Raw genomic sequence first — 17,677 nt, 5'->3', positions numbered from 1 at the left:
ATTGAACATTGTTGAACATGGTGCTCCACAACAGACAACCCCTACATGTTCCTATGTTGACCCAACAGCATCATCAATTATGATTTCAGGGGACACAGGTTCGTCAAGGCTGGACTGTAATTCAATGGACACATTTCCCCTGGTTGGATGAATCATGTTTCTTGTTACACCAGGTCAGTTGTTATGTCTGAATACACTGCCATCCAGCTCGAAACGAGCACTGCGCCATGGTTGCAGGCTGGTGGAGGGCGTAATCTTGGGGAACATTCACCTGGGCTTCAGTGGAATCTGTGGTGGTAACTTTGTGGACTATTTGAATATTATTGCAGACCACGTGCAACTCTTCATGGTTGGTGTCTTCTCTGACAGTGATGGCATCTTCCAGCAGGATGACTGTTGTATGATAAGGACAGTAGTTTGAGAATCGTGATAGTGAATTCATGTTGATGTCTTGGCTGCCAGATTCACATGATCTGCATATGAAGGAACATATCTGGGATGCTATTGAGTGCCGGCTCCATGTCCACAAACTACTGGCCTATGCCTTAAAGAAATTGAATTACCTGTGCATGGACATCTGATGCCATATGTCTCCAGAAACCTACCAAGGCCTAGTTGAATCAATACCATGTGGAATTACTTATGTATTTCATTCAAAAAGTGGACAAACGTGCTATTAAACTGGCAGTCATAATGTTTTAGCTCATTATTGTGTGTTCATACCAAATTCCAAGACTGTAGGTTGAGGAACTATTCACAGGGACAGGATGGTAACTGTCAATGTGTAAGTACTGTTGTTTAATTGATTTTTTGATGTGTAATTAGTTGTTGAGCTGGCCAACAGTGAGGATCAAGGAAACACAAGAAGTTGATTTAAAGTTTATAAAAGGTGCATGCGAAATTTAATTCTGAAAATAAGTTAAAGGATCAAAGAATTTCAACAATTCAGTCTGACTGTGAATTCATATTGTAAAAACAATATCAGTATATTGGAATCACACAGGGACTTATAAGTCCATACCAAAGTATAGCTGAAATCCTTTTGTAAAAACAAATCATGCCATTAAAAGGGCTTTGGTGCTTATGATAGGGCAAGATCAGCTAAATGAAGATAGTCCAGAAAAATTATGCTCAATATGCCTGAATGAGGCTCACAATAAATGTTTTTAATGAAGAAATGGAAACTGCAGAAAGGATTTGTTCATGTTCGTAAAATCTTGCCCACTCGCCATTAAAATACAAGAGAGCCTTGAAATAAAATTCAGAAAGGTGCATAAAGCATAACATTTGTCAGTCACAAAATGAAATTCATAGGCAGACTCCAGTTTCAGGTGGGTTTAATCTAATGATCAGCAATGCCTATCCTGTGTTGGTTGTGATTGAATTAAAGCCAAAAAATGAAATTTCTTCAAATGCTGAGAATTGCAAATGTTAACACTTGCTTCAAAAAGTTGGTTGATCCAACAGGTGGATTCTGAATTTATTTTTTCAACTAGAATTGTCAAAAAAGCTAGAAAGCTTCATTATTACATGGTTATATTAGCAATGCCAGGCAAGGAGGGTGGGAATATCTTGAGACACAACACAAAAAGCAGGATTTTAGCTCTCTTCAAGGACGGTGAACTTACATGGCATAAAAATCTGTTACATGTAGAAACACTCCAGAGGGTCTCCAAAACAAACAAAATCTTTTTTTAGTGCAGAGACACCTGTTCCTTCTAACTATTCAAGAATAAACAAAGTAAGAAGTGATAATATTCAGCAATGTTTACGAAAGTAGCTTCAAATAAGATGGCTAGTTTAAGTGTAATAACATCTAGAATAGTCAATAATAACTGCAGGAGTTCAGTAGAATTGATAACATACAACTTTTACCTGCTCCGCAACTTTTCGTCTCGCCTGTTTTTGGAATGGGGGACTGATGACCTTCGCTGTTTAGTCCCCCTTAAACATCCCAACAACCACCACCAACATACAACTTCTTTGTGGAGCTACTAAAGAACATTTGACAACCTTTGTGTTTCCAAAATTATTATTGTTATGAAATATATTACATTCTGCATGGAATTTTGTGTTGGAAAAGACAATATAAATTGTTTTGGCCTTGGGGGTTTCTCCAAAGCAACAGATCCTTTAGCATCTCAAGAACTGATGGATATTGATACAGCTGACAGTTCATATGGAAAAGCTTCTATATTATTAGACAGTCCTACTATATCACTGAATGAATTTGTTGTACTCCATGATATGTGAACTACATTGATTATGATGGAGGAAGAAATTTGTAGATTGTTTAGAGTTTGAAAGGTCATATCTATCAGAAGTGCAGAATATTATGAAAAGTATGTCCAGATTTTTAGATGCGCAGTCTAATATGAAAATTAATCAAATAATGGACAGTATTTGAACAAATTCTCAAAACTTTAATATTGATAAAGATATCACAAAAAGCAACTACACATTATTCCTAAAAACAATAATATACTTAGTGTTTCGAATGTACCTACAAGAGCAAAGTTTAGCAGCAAATTAAAATTGCTCTCGTGTAATAAAAATTGGCGAAATCAAAAGTACAGTATCAGGCATTGGTGCGTGCGTCCATGCTCATGCGCGCGCACGCGCCCACACCCACACACACACACCCACACACACACACACACACACCCACACACACACACACACACACACACACACACACACACACACACACACACACACAAGCATGCCTCCTCTTGATGAAGTGCATTAACTAAATCCTGGCCGGCCGGGGTGGCCAAGCGGTTAAAGGCGCTACAGTCTGGAACCGCGCGACCGCTACGGTCGCAGGTTCGAATCCTGCCTCGGGCATGGATGTGTGTGATGTCCTTAGGTTAGTTAGGTTTAAGTAGTTCTAAGTTCTAGGGGACTGATGACCTTAGAAGTTAAGTCCCATAGTGCTCAGAGCCATTTTTTTTGAACTAAATTCTGAAAATATGTTTCAGGTTTTTCCAGCTGAAAATGTTAAGAGTGCTTTGAACAAAATCTTTACATATAATGTCTTGAAATTCAAAAATGGGCAGCTTGGAGCTGTGAATGGCATGATGCCTTCAGGACAGGTAGATGCAACAAGTATTCAGAGTGAAGAAGTGTGGTGTGGTGTGGTCTATGGATTAGCTGCTCTTATGATTCATGAGGTAAGTTATAGTTTTTGTTATTCAGTTGTCATCTATCACTTTCGTAATGGTTATTGAAAATGGTGTCATTATCTACAGGGGCTGGACAAAAATATGGAAGCGCCTTGAGAAATATATGCTTGAACATTAATGCTGAAGCTAGCTGGTGTGACTGGTAGTGATTGAATTCAAACATTGCTGTAAAACTCTTTGTTTGTTAACCTTAAATGAAACTCTGTGCAGTGTCAGAGGATGAAAGTCAACACAAACAGAACTGGAAAATCCATCGTGACGATGGTGGCAGGTGCCCACTATGAAGTAGTTCACAGTCATCAGAAATGGTGATGAGCTGGGAGATACCGTGGTCAATGTACTACAAGGCTGTGAGCTCATGGACTTTTGAGATGCAGGTCAAGATGCAGGAGCAACTGACTGATGCCCAGTGGCTGATCATGGCAAAGTTGTGAGACAGTGATGTCTGATGGGTAGCAGCTGTAGCAGGTGTTGTAGTCTAGAGTGTAGACTCAAGGGCAACTGAGCAGCGGCTTAAGTACCTGTCAATGGAGGAATACAGGCAGGGCGTCCCATAGACATGTGACCACACAGAAGCAAATACATATCTGCGACTGCAGTGCTGTTTACCACGATCTGTATGCCACTTATCGGTATGGCTTGTGCCTCCAGACACTGTAACAGCTGCACGAGGCTTGGCGGTAAACAGCCCCAGTGAATCATCTGTTGACAATCTATCTCACGAAGTAAATCTCAGAGTAAAGGGAAGGGGGCGAGGGGCATGTCTTACCTGCAAAGCACATGTGTGAGAGAGATGGCTGAAATTGCAGGGGCTCAACCCCGCATATACTACACTAGCCAAGCCTGGGAGTTTCTCTGTTGTATTTGACCGTGAACGGCAACTGTGCAATGACCTCAATACTTTACAAGTGTCTGTCATGGTGAGAACAGCATTCCGTTGTGGATTCATTCTGTCAGAGATAAGTGAGTCCGAACGTGGGAAAATCCTTGGCACTCATATGGTGGGTGCTTCTGTAACCTAGGTAGCTGAAGTATTTGGTGTTTGAACAGGCACCGAATCAAAGATTTATACTGCATACAGGAAAATGGAAGAATTCGTGTCTTAAGTAGCAACACAGACAAAAGGGTGTGTTCAGTGATGATGACCGATGGTCATTGAAGAGACTGTGATGAAAAACAAGAGGACGAAAGATGCAAAAGTAACTGCGGAACTGACTGTCTCACTCCCAAACCCTTTCAGCATCAAAAAAACATGAAGGGAGCTCTAGAAGCAATGACCTGCAGTGTGAGCTGGAACTCCAAACCCACTCATCATTGAGACAAATTTCTATAACAAGGAGCTGAAGCCACAATCTTACACTGTGAAGGAATAGAAGAATGTCATTTGGTTAGGTTAGTCTTCTTTCACACAGTTTTCAATTTTTGGCCAAGTTTACATCCCAAGAGTAAAACATGACAGGGGGTTTTGTTGATGATTTGGGCAGCTACATTGCAATATTCCATGCACTCCATGGCTACTCCGCAAGGTCACATTACTGCCAAGGATTATGTGACCATTTTGGCTGATCAGGTCCATCCCATGGTATATGTTTGTTCCTCATTGTTGCGGTTTTCAAAGATGGTAGGGCAGTGGCAGTGGTGGGCAGCTGTCTCTGTTGAGAATTTGTTTAGTGTTCAAGTAGAAAAAGGACCTGTAACTGCGAAGCCTGTATTTTTGTGACCTAGAATCCTTGGAAAGTTATCATTAAAATGATCTGAAAATATTGATGAAATGACATAAAATGTTAAGTGGGCTATATAATGAACTAAAGTGCTGAAAACTTTGTACTGTTAATGCGAAAAGTACCTTCAGATTGAACATTAATGTACAAGTTTCTACAGGTTTTAGACTTTGCTGTAGGTCATTAAAATTTTTGTTCTCTTCACACTTGTTACAACGTGGTGGTTTTTTTACACCCTGTTCTGTATAGCACACACACTCAGTCTATTTGTGGCATTTGTTGTTGGTACATACTTCATGAAGAAACCCATATATTCAAAGTCTTGTTGGTACATGCCTGGTTCTCTGGTCCAGTTGTCATCCATTGTGGCTCGTGTGCTGTAGACTTCTTGTACACGTGGAAACACCTACTTCAAAACTGCCATACCAACTAATATATTAGTTGTGAAGGTTAAAAAGTGTTCAGTTTTTTGCATGAAGTCGCTTTCCCCAGCATCACCTACAAGCTTCAGCCATTGCCGCTAGGGTGATCTGCTCATTCTGTTTTCATTCTTTCAGCAGCATAGGTCTTGAATCATTTGTTTATGTACATGAAAAGCTAGCTTCACAGCGAAATAATGAACTTAGGCTTCAACTAAGTAAGTAAATACTTTGCGAGGTGTCAAGATGTTCTTAACCCATGTGAAAGGAATCTCATTATAGCATTTGTTGCAATCACTTATTTGTAATATAGTAGCAAAGCATCATTTGATGTGGTGAAAGAGATTGGACAAGTATTGTGATGAAGAATGTGGATTTGCTGAAATTCATATTAATGCAGCACAGTCAATGTTATAAAGGTATTTTTTATTCGAGTATATATATATATATATATATATATATATATATATATATATATATATATATATATATATATATATATATATATATATAAAAAAAAACAAAGATGATGTGACTTACCAAATGAAAGTGCTGGCAGGTCGACAGACACACAAACAAACACAAACATACACATAGAATTCAAGCTTTCGCAACAAACTGTTGCCTCATCAGGAAAGAGGGAAGGAGAGGGAAAGACGAAAGGATGTGGGTTTTAAGGGAGAGGGTAAGGAGTCATTCCAATCCCGGAGCGGAAAGACTTACCTTAGGGGGAAAAAAAGGACGGGTATACACTCGCACACACACACACATATCCATCCGCATATACACAGACACAAGCAGAAAATGTGTAACCCGTCCTTTTTTCCCCCTAAGGTAAGTCTTTCCGCTCCCGGGATTGGAATGACTCCTTACCCTCTCCCTTAAAACCCACTTCCTTTCATCTTTCCCTCTCCTTCCCTCTTTCCTGACGAAGCAACCGTTTGTTGCGAAAGCTAGAATTTTGTGTGTATGTTTGTGTGTCTATCGACCTGCCAGCGCTTTTGTTTGGTAAGTCTCATCACTTTCTTTCTTTTTAGATATATTTTTTCCACGTGGAATGTTTCCCTCTGTTATATATATATATATATATATATATATATATATATATATATATATATATATATATATATATATAAAATAGAGGGAAACATTCCACTGCCCAAACTTTAAATATGTCTGCTTGTGACTGTATATGTGTGGATGGATATGTGTGTGTGTGCGAGTGTATACCTGTCCTTTTTTCCCCCTAAGGTAAGTCTTTCCGCTCCCGGGATTGGAATGACTCCTTACCCTCTCCCTTAAAACCCACATCCTTTCGTCTTTCCCTCTCCTTCCCTCTTTCCTGATGAGGCAACAGTTTGTTGCGAAAGCTTGAATTTTGTGTGTATGTTTGTGTTCGTTTGTGTGTCTGTCGACCTGCCAGCACTTTCATTTGGTAAGTCACATCATCTTTGTTGTATATATATAATAAAGGGAAACATTCCACGTAGGAAAAATATATCTAAAAACAAAGATGATGTGACTTACCAAATGAAAGTGCTGGCAGGTCGACAGACACACAAACAAACACACAAAATTCTAGCTTTCACAACCAACAGTTGCTTCGTCAGGAAAGAGGGAAGGAGAGGGAAAGATGAAAGGATGTGGGTTTTAAGGGAGAGGGTAAGGAGTCATTCCAATCCCGGGAGCGGAAAGACTTACCTTGGGGGAATAAAGGACAGGTATACACTCGCGCGCGCACACACTCATATCCATCCGCACATCCACAGACACGAGCAGACATTTGTAAAGGCAAAGAGTTCGGGCAGAGATGTCAGTCGAGGCGGATGTACAGAGGCAAAGATGTTGAAAGACAGGTGAGGTATGAGCGGCGGCAACTTGAAATTAGCGGAGGTTGAGGTCTGGCAGATAACGAGAGGAGAGGGTATACTGAAGGGCAAGTTCCCATCTCCGGAGTTCGGATAGGTTGGTGTTAGTGGGAAGTATCCAGATAACCCGGACGGTGTAACACTGTGCCAAGATGTGCTGGCCGTGCACCAAGGCATGTTTAGCCACAGGGTGATCCTCATTACCAACAAACACTGTCTGCCTGTGTCCATTCATGTGAATGGACAGTTTGTTGCTGGTAGAAAGCTTCACAGTGTAGGCAGGTCAGTTGGTAAATCACGTGGGTGCTTTCACATGTGGCTCTGCCTTTGATCGTGTACACCTTCCGGGTTACAGGACTGGAGTAGGTGGTGGTGGGAGGGTGCATGGGACAGGTTTTACAGCGGGGGCGGTTACAAGGGTAGGAGCCAGAGGGTAGGGAAAGTGGTTTGGGGAGGGATTGGAATGACTCCTTACCCTCTCCCTAAAACCCACATCCTTTCATCTTTCCCTCTCCTTCCCTCTTTCCTGACGAAGCAACCGTTGGTTGCGAAAGCTAGAATTTTGTGTGTATGTTTGTGTTTGTTTGTGTGTCTGTTGACCTGCCAGCACTTTCATTTGGTAAGTCACATCATGTTTGTTTTATATATATATATATATATATATAGGGAAGCATTCCACATAGGAAAAATAAAACCCACATCCTTTCATCTTTCCCTCTCCTTCCCTCTTTCCTGACAAATCAACCGTTGGTTGCGAAAGCTAGAATTTTGTGTGTATGTTTGTTTGTGTGTCTAGCACTTTCATTATATATATATATATATATATATATATATATATATATATATATATACAAAGACGATGTGACTTACCAAATGAAAGTGTTGGCAGGTCGACAGACACACAAACATACACACAAAATTCAAGCTTTCGCAACAAACTGTCAGGAAAGAGGGAAGGAGAGGGAAAGACGAAAGGATGTGGGTTTTAAGGGGGAGGGTAAGGAGTCATTCCAATCCCGGGAGTGGAAAGACTTACCTTAGGGGGAAAAAAGGACGGGTATACACTCGCGCACACACACATATCCATCCACACATATATTCAGACACAAGCAGACATATAAGATTCAAAGCTGCTCTTGACCTTTATTAAAATCCTTTGTAAATACCACAGAGTACATACTGGCCAGGCCCAGCCAAACAGAGTTCTGCAAATGTGAGTGCTTCAGTCATGTTGTTGCCTAGCGCACCAAGCGCAGCGGCAAGTGCGACTGAGGGGAAAATGAAGGCTGCAACTGGATGCTGCTAGAGCAAGGCAGTCATGTTATCAGGCACAAAGCAGTTTGCTGGCAATACCACTTGCATTAAATTACATTTATGTTACGCATTAGGAAACTATGGCCCCTATGCACTTGCTCAAAAAATAAAAAATTGGAGAATCCACTTCGTCCAATGCTGAAAGGGAGTTACCTTTCTTGAGGTATCGTTTATAGGCCATTCAGAGTGCTTAATATGCCTTCACACTGTTATGAGCTGGAGAAACACTTACGGAATGTCATTATAACAGCAGCCACAAAGACAATACTATGGTCTGATGAATGACAGTGAATGCTAGCTGAGATGAAGGCTGCCATTAGTGAAAAAACTGAGTTAAGGATAAGTAGAATGGTGAGAAAGTCTCTTGTAGTTGACATAAACAATTATTTCATTTCATTAAGTGTCTTAATTCATGAGAAAAATCATTTGGTAACATATATCAAGGAAAAGATCGATTCTTTCAAACAAACAGTAATCCTGTGGAAAAAGCATTTTCAAGTTCATGAGATCGAACATTTTCTGTAATGTGAGACAGTTATTTGTCAACCAGATATGGCTACATTTTAGTAACTGAAATGTTTCGTCATGAGTTCTCAAAGAGGTCCCAAGACATTGCAGGACTGAAGACAGATTTCGACTTATTAGTCATACTATTCTCACTTTTGGCTGCTAATGTAGCTCATTACATCCAACTTGAAATGATACATACAGTATAGCACACAGCTCAACAATCAGAAGTTAAAAAAAAAAGGTCAGTGTAACTCCATGTGTATGACTGTATCGCAATATATTTTGGAATCGAAATGTGTATAAATTTATAAACATCATAACTTAATGTTAAATACCTGTACGGAAAGCTTTTTGTAGTTCTGCTGACCATATTAGCACCATCTAATGTAATAATTTAATCAAATAATAAAAGTTGTTGCTTTGGCAGAAAAAAGTTGAAAATAAACATATGGGATAAAAACCTGCTGTAACATTCATCTCTTAGAAGTAATTGCACAGTGTTGCAATCACATATATAAGCACAGTATCCCGCATGTGCAGCCTGCAGCATATGGCCGTCTGACGCACACACTTGCTCAGAATAATGCAATGGTGGGGGAAAGCTGGAGTGCTGAGCAGACTCATCTGTGCTCACAGAGAATAAGCGAGCACCAGGAGCACAAATCTTGGCCAAGCCTCTTACTGGTGCAGTCACTGAGTAAAGGCTGTTCTGTTTAGTAGTACAAAATAACAAAATTAAGTACTGTACTAACTCTAAAAATAAAGAAAAGTGATAGTTATTGAGACAAAACCTTTCTTTCCAATTTACCTTCGGTGTATTGTAGATAACATCCAATATTTCATACAACAAATTATAATAAGTGCTCTTCAGAATGTGATATGTGTATTGGAGTTTGGTAAAGTGTCACCAGTTACAAGATCTCATAATTTTACTTGTAATTTAATGCAAGCTAGTACAAAATCTTGCATATGTGTATTAGACTTTCATGCAGGTTCAGAAATTTGGCTCAAAAGGAATGTGAAATTTATTTTACTTGTTTGAAAATAATTCTCATTAGGTAGCTCCCTTATTAGCATTTTGGACATCCCTAAAAGATTCCTCCCATGTTGCATGACAAGAAAACTCTCACTAAAAGCTTACTCCTTCAAAATTCAAATAATGGTTAATAACTACAAGGCACTAATTTGAATTGTGTTCCATTTCAAATTGTTTGCTGAAGGAGCTGTTCATTTGTCCTGTGTGGGCCCTGATACTATCAGAAGTAGAAAGCCTTTGTCATTGGAACTGCTACCTGCCGTGTGAGATTAGCCGAGCGGTCTAAGGCGCTGCAGTCATGAACCGTGCGGCTGGTCCCGGCGGAGGTTCGGGTCCTCCCTCGGGCATGGGTGTGTGTGTTTGTCCTTAGGATAATTTAGGTTAAGTAGTGTGTAAGCTTAGAGACTGATGACCTTAGCAGTTAAGTCCCATAAGATTTCACACACATTTGAACATTTGGAACTGCTACCAATGTATACAATACCAGAATGGGTGGCACTCGTGTAGTAATTGCTGTAAAACAGCCTTCATTTAATTAATTTCATAATCAGTACTGTGAATAAGCACTACATTTGAGCACATACATCTCTATAATGCAATGGTGTGAAGCTCAGCTGATCAGTGCAGCGTGAGAGTATTGTCAGCAGTGAATGAACTTCTCTCTCAATTTTTCCAGAGTGGACAATGACTTGTAAGTGATTAGTGGCACATGAATGTGGTTCACTTAGAATTTTGTCTGTTGTGAAGTGTAAAAGTATAGTAAATAGTGAAAAAACTAACTAATATTCATAAGTTTTTTGTGCCCTATAAACAGAGGAAAAACAAAAATGAAAGTAAGGAATCACAAAATACTCTACTTACAATGAAATATTACAAGAAAAAGAGTATGTCAGACTCAAATATAACTCTTAAAAATCACTGTAATTGTACTGATCGAGAATAAAGACCTAGCCAGTACCTCCGTTGGCAACACTGTGCTTTGATGAATAGGAATGTAGCCTCCTTGTCAGTATTTCCAATTTTGGAAGTTATGTTGAGGGGTTGAGGGGAATCAGATTGATGAATCCTAAAGTATAATGTTTTATTGGATCTAGGCCAAGAACCTGACAGAAGTTTCAATTTCAAGAACAACAGTGTTATGAAAAGGACAGGTTGCTACTCACCATATAGTGGAAATGTTGAGTCACAGACAGGCACAAAAAAGAGATCGCTAAAGAAGTAAGCTTTCAGCCAAAAGGCCTTCTTCTAAAGCAGACAACACCCACCCATTCATGCAAGGACAACTCACACACACACGTGACCACTGACTCTGCCTGCTGAAGCCAGACTGGGAACAACTGCGCAGGTGGGAGAAGCAGTTGGGGTGGTGGGGGTGTAAGAAGGGGCTGGGTAGGGAAGGGAGGAATGGCAGGGTAGGGCAGGGGCCTGATGAAGTGCTGCTTGAGGGAGCATACAGCAATGAGGTGGGGAAAGGGTAGGGTAGCTAGGTGTGGGGGCAGAAAAGGAAAGAAGTAAAAAGACTGTGGGTAGAAGGCTGTGTAATGCTGGAGTTGGTACAGGGAAGGGTCTGGATGGATTAAGGACAGTGACTACAGTAGGTTGAGGCCGGGGGGTGGGGGATTATGGGAATGTAGAGTATATTTCAGGGAGAGCTCCCATCTAGCAATTCAGAAAAACTGTTGTTGGTAGGAAGAATCCAGATGGCAGAGGCTGTGAAGGAGTCATTGAATTGAAGAGTGTTGTTTTGAGTAGTGTGGTCAGCAACTGGGTGGTCCAGCTGTTTCTTGACCACAGTTTGTTGGTGGCCATTCATGCAGACAGACAGTTCGTTGGTTATCATGCCCATGTAGAATGCAGCATAGTGGTTGCAGTTGCAGTCTAGCTTGTATATCTCATAACTGCTTTCACAGGTAGTCCTACAAACTTCCAGCATGCTAAAGTACCGTATTTACTCAAATCTAAGCCGCACTTTTTTTCCGGGTTTTGTAATCCAAAAATCCGCCTGTGGCTTAGAATCGAGTGCAGAGTAAGCGGAAGTTCTGCAAAATGTTGGTAGGTGCCGCCACAATGAACTTCTGCCTTCGAATATATGTAGCTACAAAGGCATGCTTTGCAGGCACAAAGATAAATACTGGCGCCAAACCCTCTGCGTCAGTAAATAAATTAAAAAAAGGTGGAAGACAAGCTTTTTTTCTCCACCCCGAGTTTCCACCACGGCATTTCCTACATTATCCAACAAAGTAAATACAAATTCCGTATTGTTCATCTACGAAAATCCGACTGGCAAGACTGTTTGGGAGGCGTTTGTCAATATGGCCAACTCTACATTCTGAATTTTTTCCTACCTGTGAGAAGAGATGGTTGCTAATAGGAACTTTTATGAATTGTGAATCACATCCAGTATTCTCTTCACCATAAGAATAATGCGAATATAAGCATTTTGCCATGTATTCTTTCGTGTTTGCTGCTATCTCATTTAAATCCTATCTGCCTAATAAACTACGAAACTAGAGTGAGACAACAGCAAACGCGAAAGGATATACATATCATGTCATGTTTATATTCGTATTATTCTTATGCCTAATAGTGATACAATCAGAAATGAAGCACGGCAATTGACTAGATTTTTAAATCTAAGATGACTCTAATTTCTGTGCACAATGTAATGTACTAAAGAGGCGTCTGCAAATATTTTCAAACGGAGAAAACTTTTCGCTAAACTCTCGTTCAGAACATCTTCTATCATCCACAGTCTATTATTTGGTTCTTGTTGATCATTATCAAAAAAAGCAGCAGTGTAAGTAACAACAAATAGCAGTCTCTTGCCATTGTTTTGCTAATGAGACGATTCCTCTTTTTTTTTTTTTTTTAATAGTAATCGGCGGTAGCGTGCACAAAAGCAAGTCATGCCACGAGTGGCGACAGGCCGTAAACACCCATTACCAGAATGCGACAAACAATGCATGACACAGTACAGTAATGCATTTTCAGCTTAGAGTCACGTAAACACCTATAACAAAGAGAACGGCACTTATCAGATCAAAGAAAAATAAGCAATCAATTCGAACCAGACGAAGCACGTGAAAAAGGAAGGGTACCCGTATAAATACGGACGGAGCGTCTGACACACAGCTATGGCTACCTGGTAAAGCTTAACTGCTAAGCTTATGACTCGAACCAAACTACTGTAGCTGTATCGTCATTCATTCGACCTAAATTGTGTCTCATATTACAATGGACCTACTTTATTTCGATTTGGAGGTGCGGCCTGAAACTTTTCTCTCCCCTTGAATTTCGAGTCTCAAATTTTAGGTGCGACTTAGATTCGGGAAAATTTTTTTTCCTTGATTTTGAGTCTCATTTTTCAGGTGTGGCTTAGATTCAAGTGCGGCTTAGATTCAAGTAAATACGGTAGCTGTTCCAATGTTTTTCGGACAACAAGAGACAGTGTGGTATTGGGTTGCGAGGCGCACACATTTCTCAATTCAGTTAACTTGCACGTTGTGTGTAGCCAATCCTCTTCTCTGGTTAATCAGCTACATCGATCTCTCACAAGCTTCTTCTCTGAAGATTATAGCTATTTAAGGGACTTTATTAAAATACTTCTCTATCCTTGAAATAATTTTGGTACTTGTAAAATACTTTTCAGTTCAATCACTTTATATTTTCAACTTTCACAGATAATAACTTCTGCATGCTAACTTATTCCTTACACGTTACTCATTTACACATATTCAAATAGCATATATGTGTCTTGTTTCATTCATAGCCAAGACGTGAAGTAATTCAAAAGTCTCTAGCCTCAAGCAAGTCCAATACATGAATGTGCATAGCACTCTATATTCAACTGTTCTATAATCTTTTTTACTATCACCACAGACACTAACACATCAAAGAATATGACATAATTATTCATTGAGTTCTCCTCATGTCTTCTGTGGCGCTGGCAGCAAACACTTGTCGTCGTCAGTGACTCACCCCTCTTACAGCCTTCTAATAACAAACTTCCGACCTGCACATAGAAACAGGTGGATCGGTAGAAACGTTCTCATGCTCCCGCCTTCGTACCTAAAATATCGGGTGTTCGAGACGGTTGAAGGCCGATTGTTTCTAAAATTTACACCAAAATTCTTCAGGCACTACACTGTGTGTCAGCAACTTCTGTTAATCAGTAAAATGAAAAACCAATCCAAAATTTGCAATTTTTTTTTCACTCAATTTCTAGGCCGGGACCCATTTTCAAGTCTTTGTAACATGTGAAGACCATCTTTAGAATTTCCACTTCCGAATATGTTACGGCCGGCCGGTGTGGCCGTGCGGTTAAAGGCGCTTCAGTCTGGAACCACGTGACCGCTACGGTCGCAGGTTCGAATCCTGCCTCGGGCATGGATGTGTGTGATGTCCTTAGGTTAGTTAGGTTTAATTAGTTCTAAGTTCTAGGCGACTGATAACCTCAGAAGTTAAGTCGCATAGTGCTCAGAGCCATTTGAACCATTTTTGAATATGTTACAATGGTTTGAAAATGAATCTTGACCCAAAAATAGTCATTGAGTGAATAAAAAAAATTAAATTTGCAACTTTGGACTTGTTTTTTGTTGTACTGACTGGTAGTCCTGCCTTTGATGGGATAAGTGATGCTTGTGATCAGACTGGAGCAAGTGGTGGTCGGAGGACATATGGGACAGGTCTTGCATCCAGATCTATTACAGGGATATGGGCCATGAGGCAAGGGGTTGGGAGCAGTGGTGAACTGTAGATGGACAAAGATATTGTTTGGGTTCAATGGGTGCCTGAATACCACTGTGGGAGGGGTGTTAAGGATAGTGGGTAGGACATTCCTCATTTCATGGCACAACAAGAGATAGTAGAATCTCTGGTGGAGGATGTGATCCAGTTGCTCCAGTCCTGGGTAGTATTGAATCATGAAAGGAATGCTCCTCTGTGACCAGACAGTGGGTTTTCGGTAGGTGGTGGATGACAGGAAAGATAAGGCAGGGAGATCTGTTTCTGAACAAGGTTGGGAGGGTAACTTTGGTATGTGAAGGCCTCAGTGAGACTCATGGTGTATTTTGAGAGGGACTGCTCATCACTACAGGTGCGACAACCATGGGTGGCTAGGCTGACTGCAAGGGACTTCTTAGTATGTAATGGGTGGCAGCCATTGAAGTGAAGTGTTGGTGTTTCTGGTGGTTGGTAGGTTTGATATTAGCGGAGATATTATAGGTGATGTCTTCAAAGGAGAAGTAATTGTGGGTGAGGATATCATTGGTCATAGTGACCAGGAAGGAGGTTGTAGTTTTGGGATCTGTGGGGCATTGGGAAAGGTAGTGTCCAATAGCAGCAAGGCCATGGGCCTTATGGATGTTAGTGTAAAGAGAGGTAGCATCAGTAGTGACAAGCAGAACATTGTGCAGTGAAGGAACAGGAACTGGGGAGAGTCAGTGGAGACAATGGTTGGTATCTTTTATATGGGAAGGTAGGTTGTGGGTAATTGGCTGAAGATATTGGGTATATAAGAGCAGAGATTGTGTCAGTGGGGGCAAAGTAACCGGACACAATGGGGCATCATATGTGGTTGGGTTTATTGACTTTAGATAGCATTTAGAAGGTGGGAGTAGTAGGGGTGATTTGGGGGGGGGGGGGGGTTAGATTCTGTAGAGAGGTGCTGGGGCAGGCCTAAGGATTTGAGGAGTGACTGGAAATCTTGCTGGATTTCTGTAATAGGCTCACTGTATCGGTGATTGTAGGTGGACGAATGTGAAGACTGGCAGGGAGGCCTTCTGCCAGGTAATCATTGTGGTTCAAAAGTCAATGGTGGAGCATTTGTCAGCAGGTCATTATAAGGTGTAGTTATTATTATCATCATCATCATCATCATCATTCCAAGTATTAGGCCTCATGAACTGTTACAATCTTTTCGAGAAGTTCTCCTGCCATCTTTTCCTTGGCCAACCTGGCAGTCATACACCTTTGGGGGTAAAAGTGTAGTGTCAATTTTTTTTATCTTTTTTGTGTTTATTTTCTAGAGTTATTTTGCTGGTTCTTAATGTGTGTCTTGTATTCCATTTGAAGTACCTTCAACACCTCTTCATTCCTTTTGTGATCCCATTTGGTCCTTTTCACATATCTTGGCTATGTAGTTTAGGCATCACTGTCATCACACATAACAAAATAATTAATTGAAAGAAAAAGACCTACATAAATAATGTAAATCATGGAAAAACATAAAACCTGGAAATGTAAAAACAGGTTTCATTATAGTTATACTGGTAGCTTGTTTATGACACTGACGAGGTACTAAAAGTGCAATGTAGAAACCAGTAGGAGAAATTATGAACACATAACTATGTCCTTAAAATTTCTAAATCACATGTATGGAAAAATGTTTTGCCCCCACTGACATGAAAATCTGTGGATGCCTCTGATACTTGCTGCTCTAACTCAGAGTAAATTGCATTATATAATGATACATTTTCTCCACTTCCACATGTAATACCAATCAGAACTTGTCAGTAGTTATGAGCCATGTTGTGATGGTACTGTGACTGAAAAACATTCGTTAATGAATGTGACAGTTCAAAGAATGCAGAGCATCATGTAATGAAAGGTAAAAGCAGTCATAACCAGGAACCAGAGACATGAATAACAACCACAGAGAGCAAGCAGACTTGATACAATCGTTTCTCAGCTCAAAAAATAGTTCCTCCTACTTGGCATAGATCTGGAAAGTTGTCCGGAGTATAACTAGTTGACAGGACAGTTCATCAGTAATGGCTACACTGAAGTAAAATGTCACCAAACATAATATGAAGTCACTGTCTGCACAATGATGCAACTCTCTTCAGTCAGTGCAACTAATAGCTGGACCAAATTTTATTTATTTATGCATTGGCCTTCGGTTGCACCCTTGTAGCCAGCCTAAACATACATGGTGAATAATACAAAAAAATCAGAATTAAATTAAGTCTGACTTGAGGTAGGGTGAATGGTGATTTACTCACTCAACATACTTCATGTTACTGTCAAGCAGAGCATAATGCTTCAGCAGAGCTCTGTAAGTGCACCTCGATTTCAGGCAAGGTTCTTCAACTCTGCAAACATTTTCCCTTCCTTCTTGGCCTCTTTTTCCACTGTCCTCCATGATGCCCTTGATGCCTTTTCCTTTTACCCTGTGGGTTCCAGCAGAGAGCATCCTGGCTTTTTTGAATTGTTTGTGCTATTCACTTCCACTTCCTTCTATTCATTTTGATGGTGGTAGGTTCTTATTTCGTTCATTGCGAAAGGTCTTTTGCATATATTACATTTGGCCAAAAGATTTTAAGGATTCTCGTAAAACATTATGGAATGCTTGCAAACTCATGATTGTAGAGGTAACTTTCCAAGTTTCACATCTGTACAGCTGCACTGCTTTCACGTTAATTCTAAGGGAATAGCTGTGATCATGATGGATATCTACATTGCTAGTCCGTGGAATGAAAATCATGGGCCCGACTTCATCAGACAAAACTTCAGGCCAGGTGCAGGTCTACTGTCAGAACTCGAGCATACTAATTGGGTTAAAGTGGTTTACAATATTTTAATATGTGTGGATTACAAATTTGCGAATGGGGTGCATGTGCGGATG

At 40.4% G+C, this 17,677-nt stretch overlaps 1 protein-coding gene across 1 annotated transcript in view; it reads left to right on the top strand.

The window, feature by feature from the left end:
* Nucleotides 1-17,677, top strand: part of LOC126263682 (non-lysosomal glucosylceramidase) — a 257,286-nt gene that overhangs the window by 238,225 nt on the left and 1,384 nt on the right. The window contains exon 15 of the mRNA XM_049960807.1: nucleotides 2,982-3,173. Within this exon, the coding sequence (XP_049816764.1) occupies nucleotides 2,982-3,173 (192 nt within the window). The remainder of the gene's footprint in view (nucleotides 1-2,981; nucleotides 3,174-17,677) is intronic.

This window comes from Schistocerca nitens, chromosome 6, assembly GCF_023898315.1.
Source record: "Schistocerca nitens isolate TAMUIC-IGC-003100 chromosome 6, iqSchNite1.1, whole genome shotgun sequence".
Classification (NCBI taxonomy): Eukaryota; Metazoa; Arthropoda; class Insecta; order Orthoptera; family Acrididae; genus Schistocerca; species Schistocerca nitens.
The sequence above is the reverse complement of the archived record's forward strand: the minus strand, read 5'-3'. Positions and strand labels throughout refer to the sequence as shown.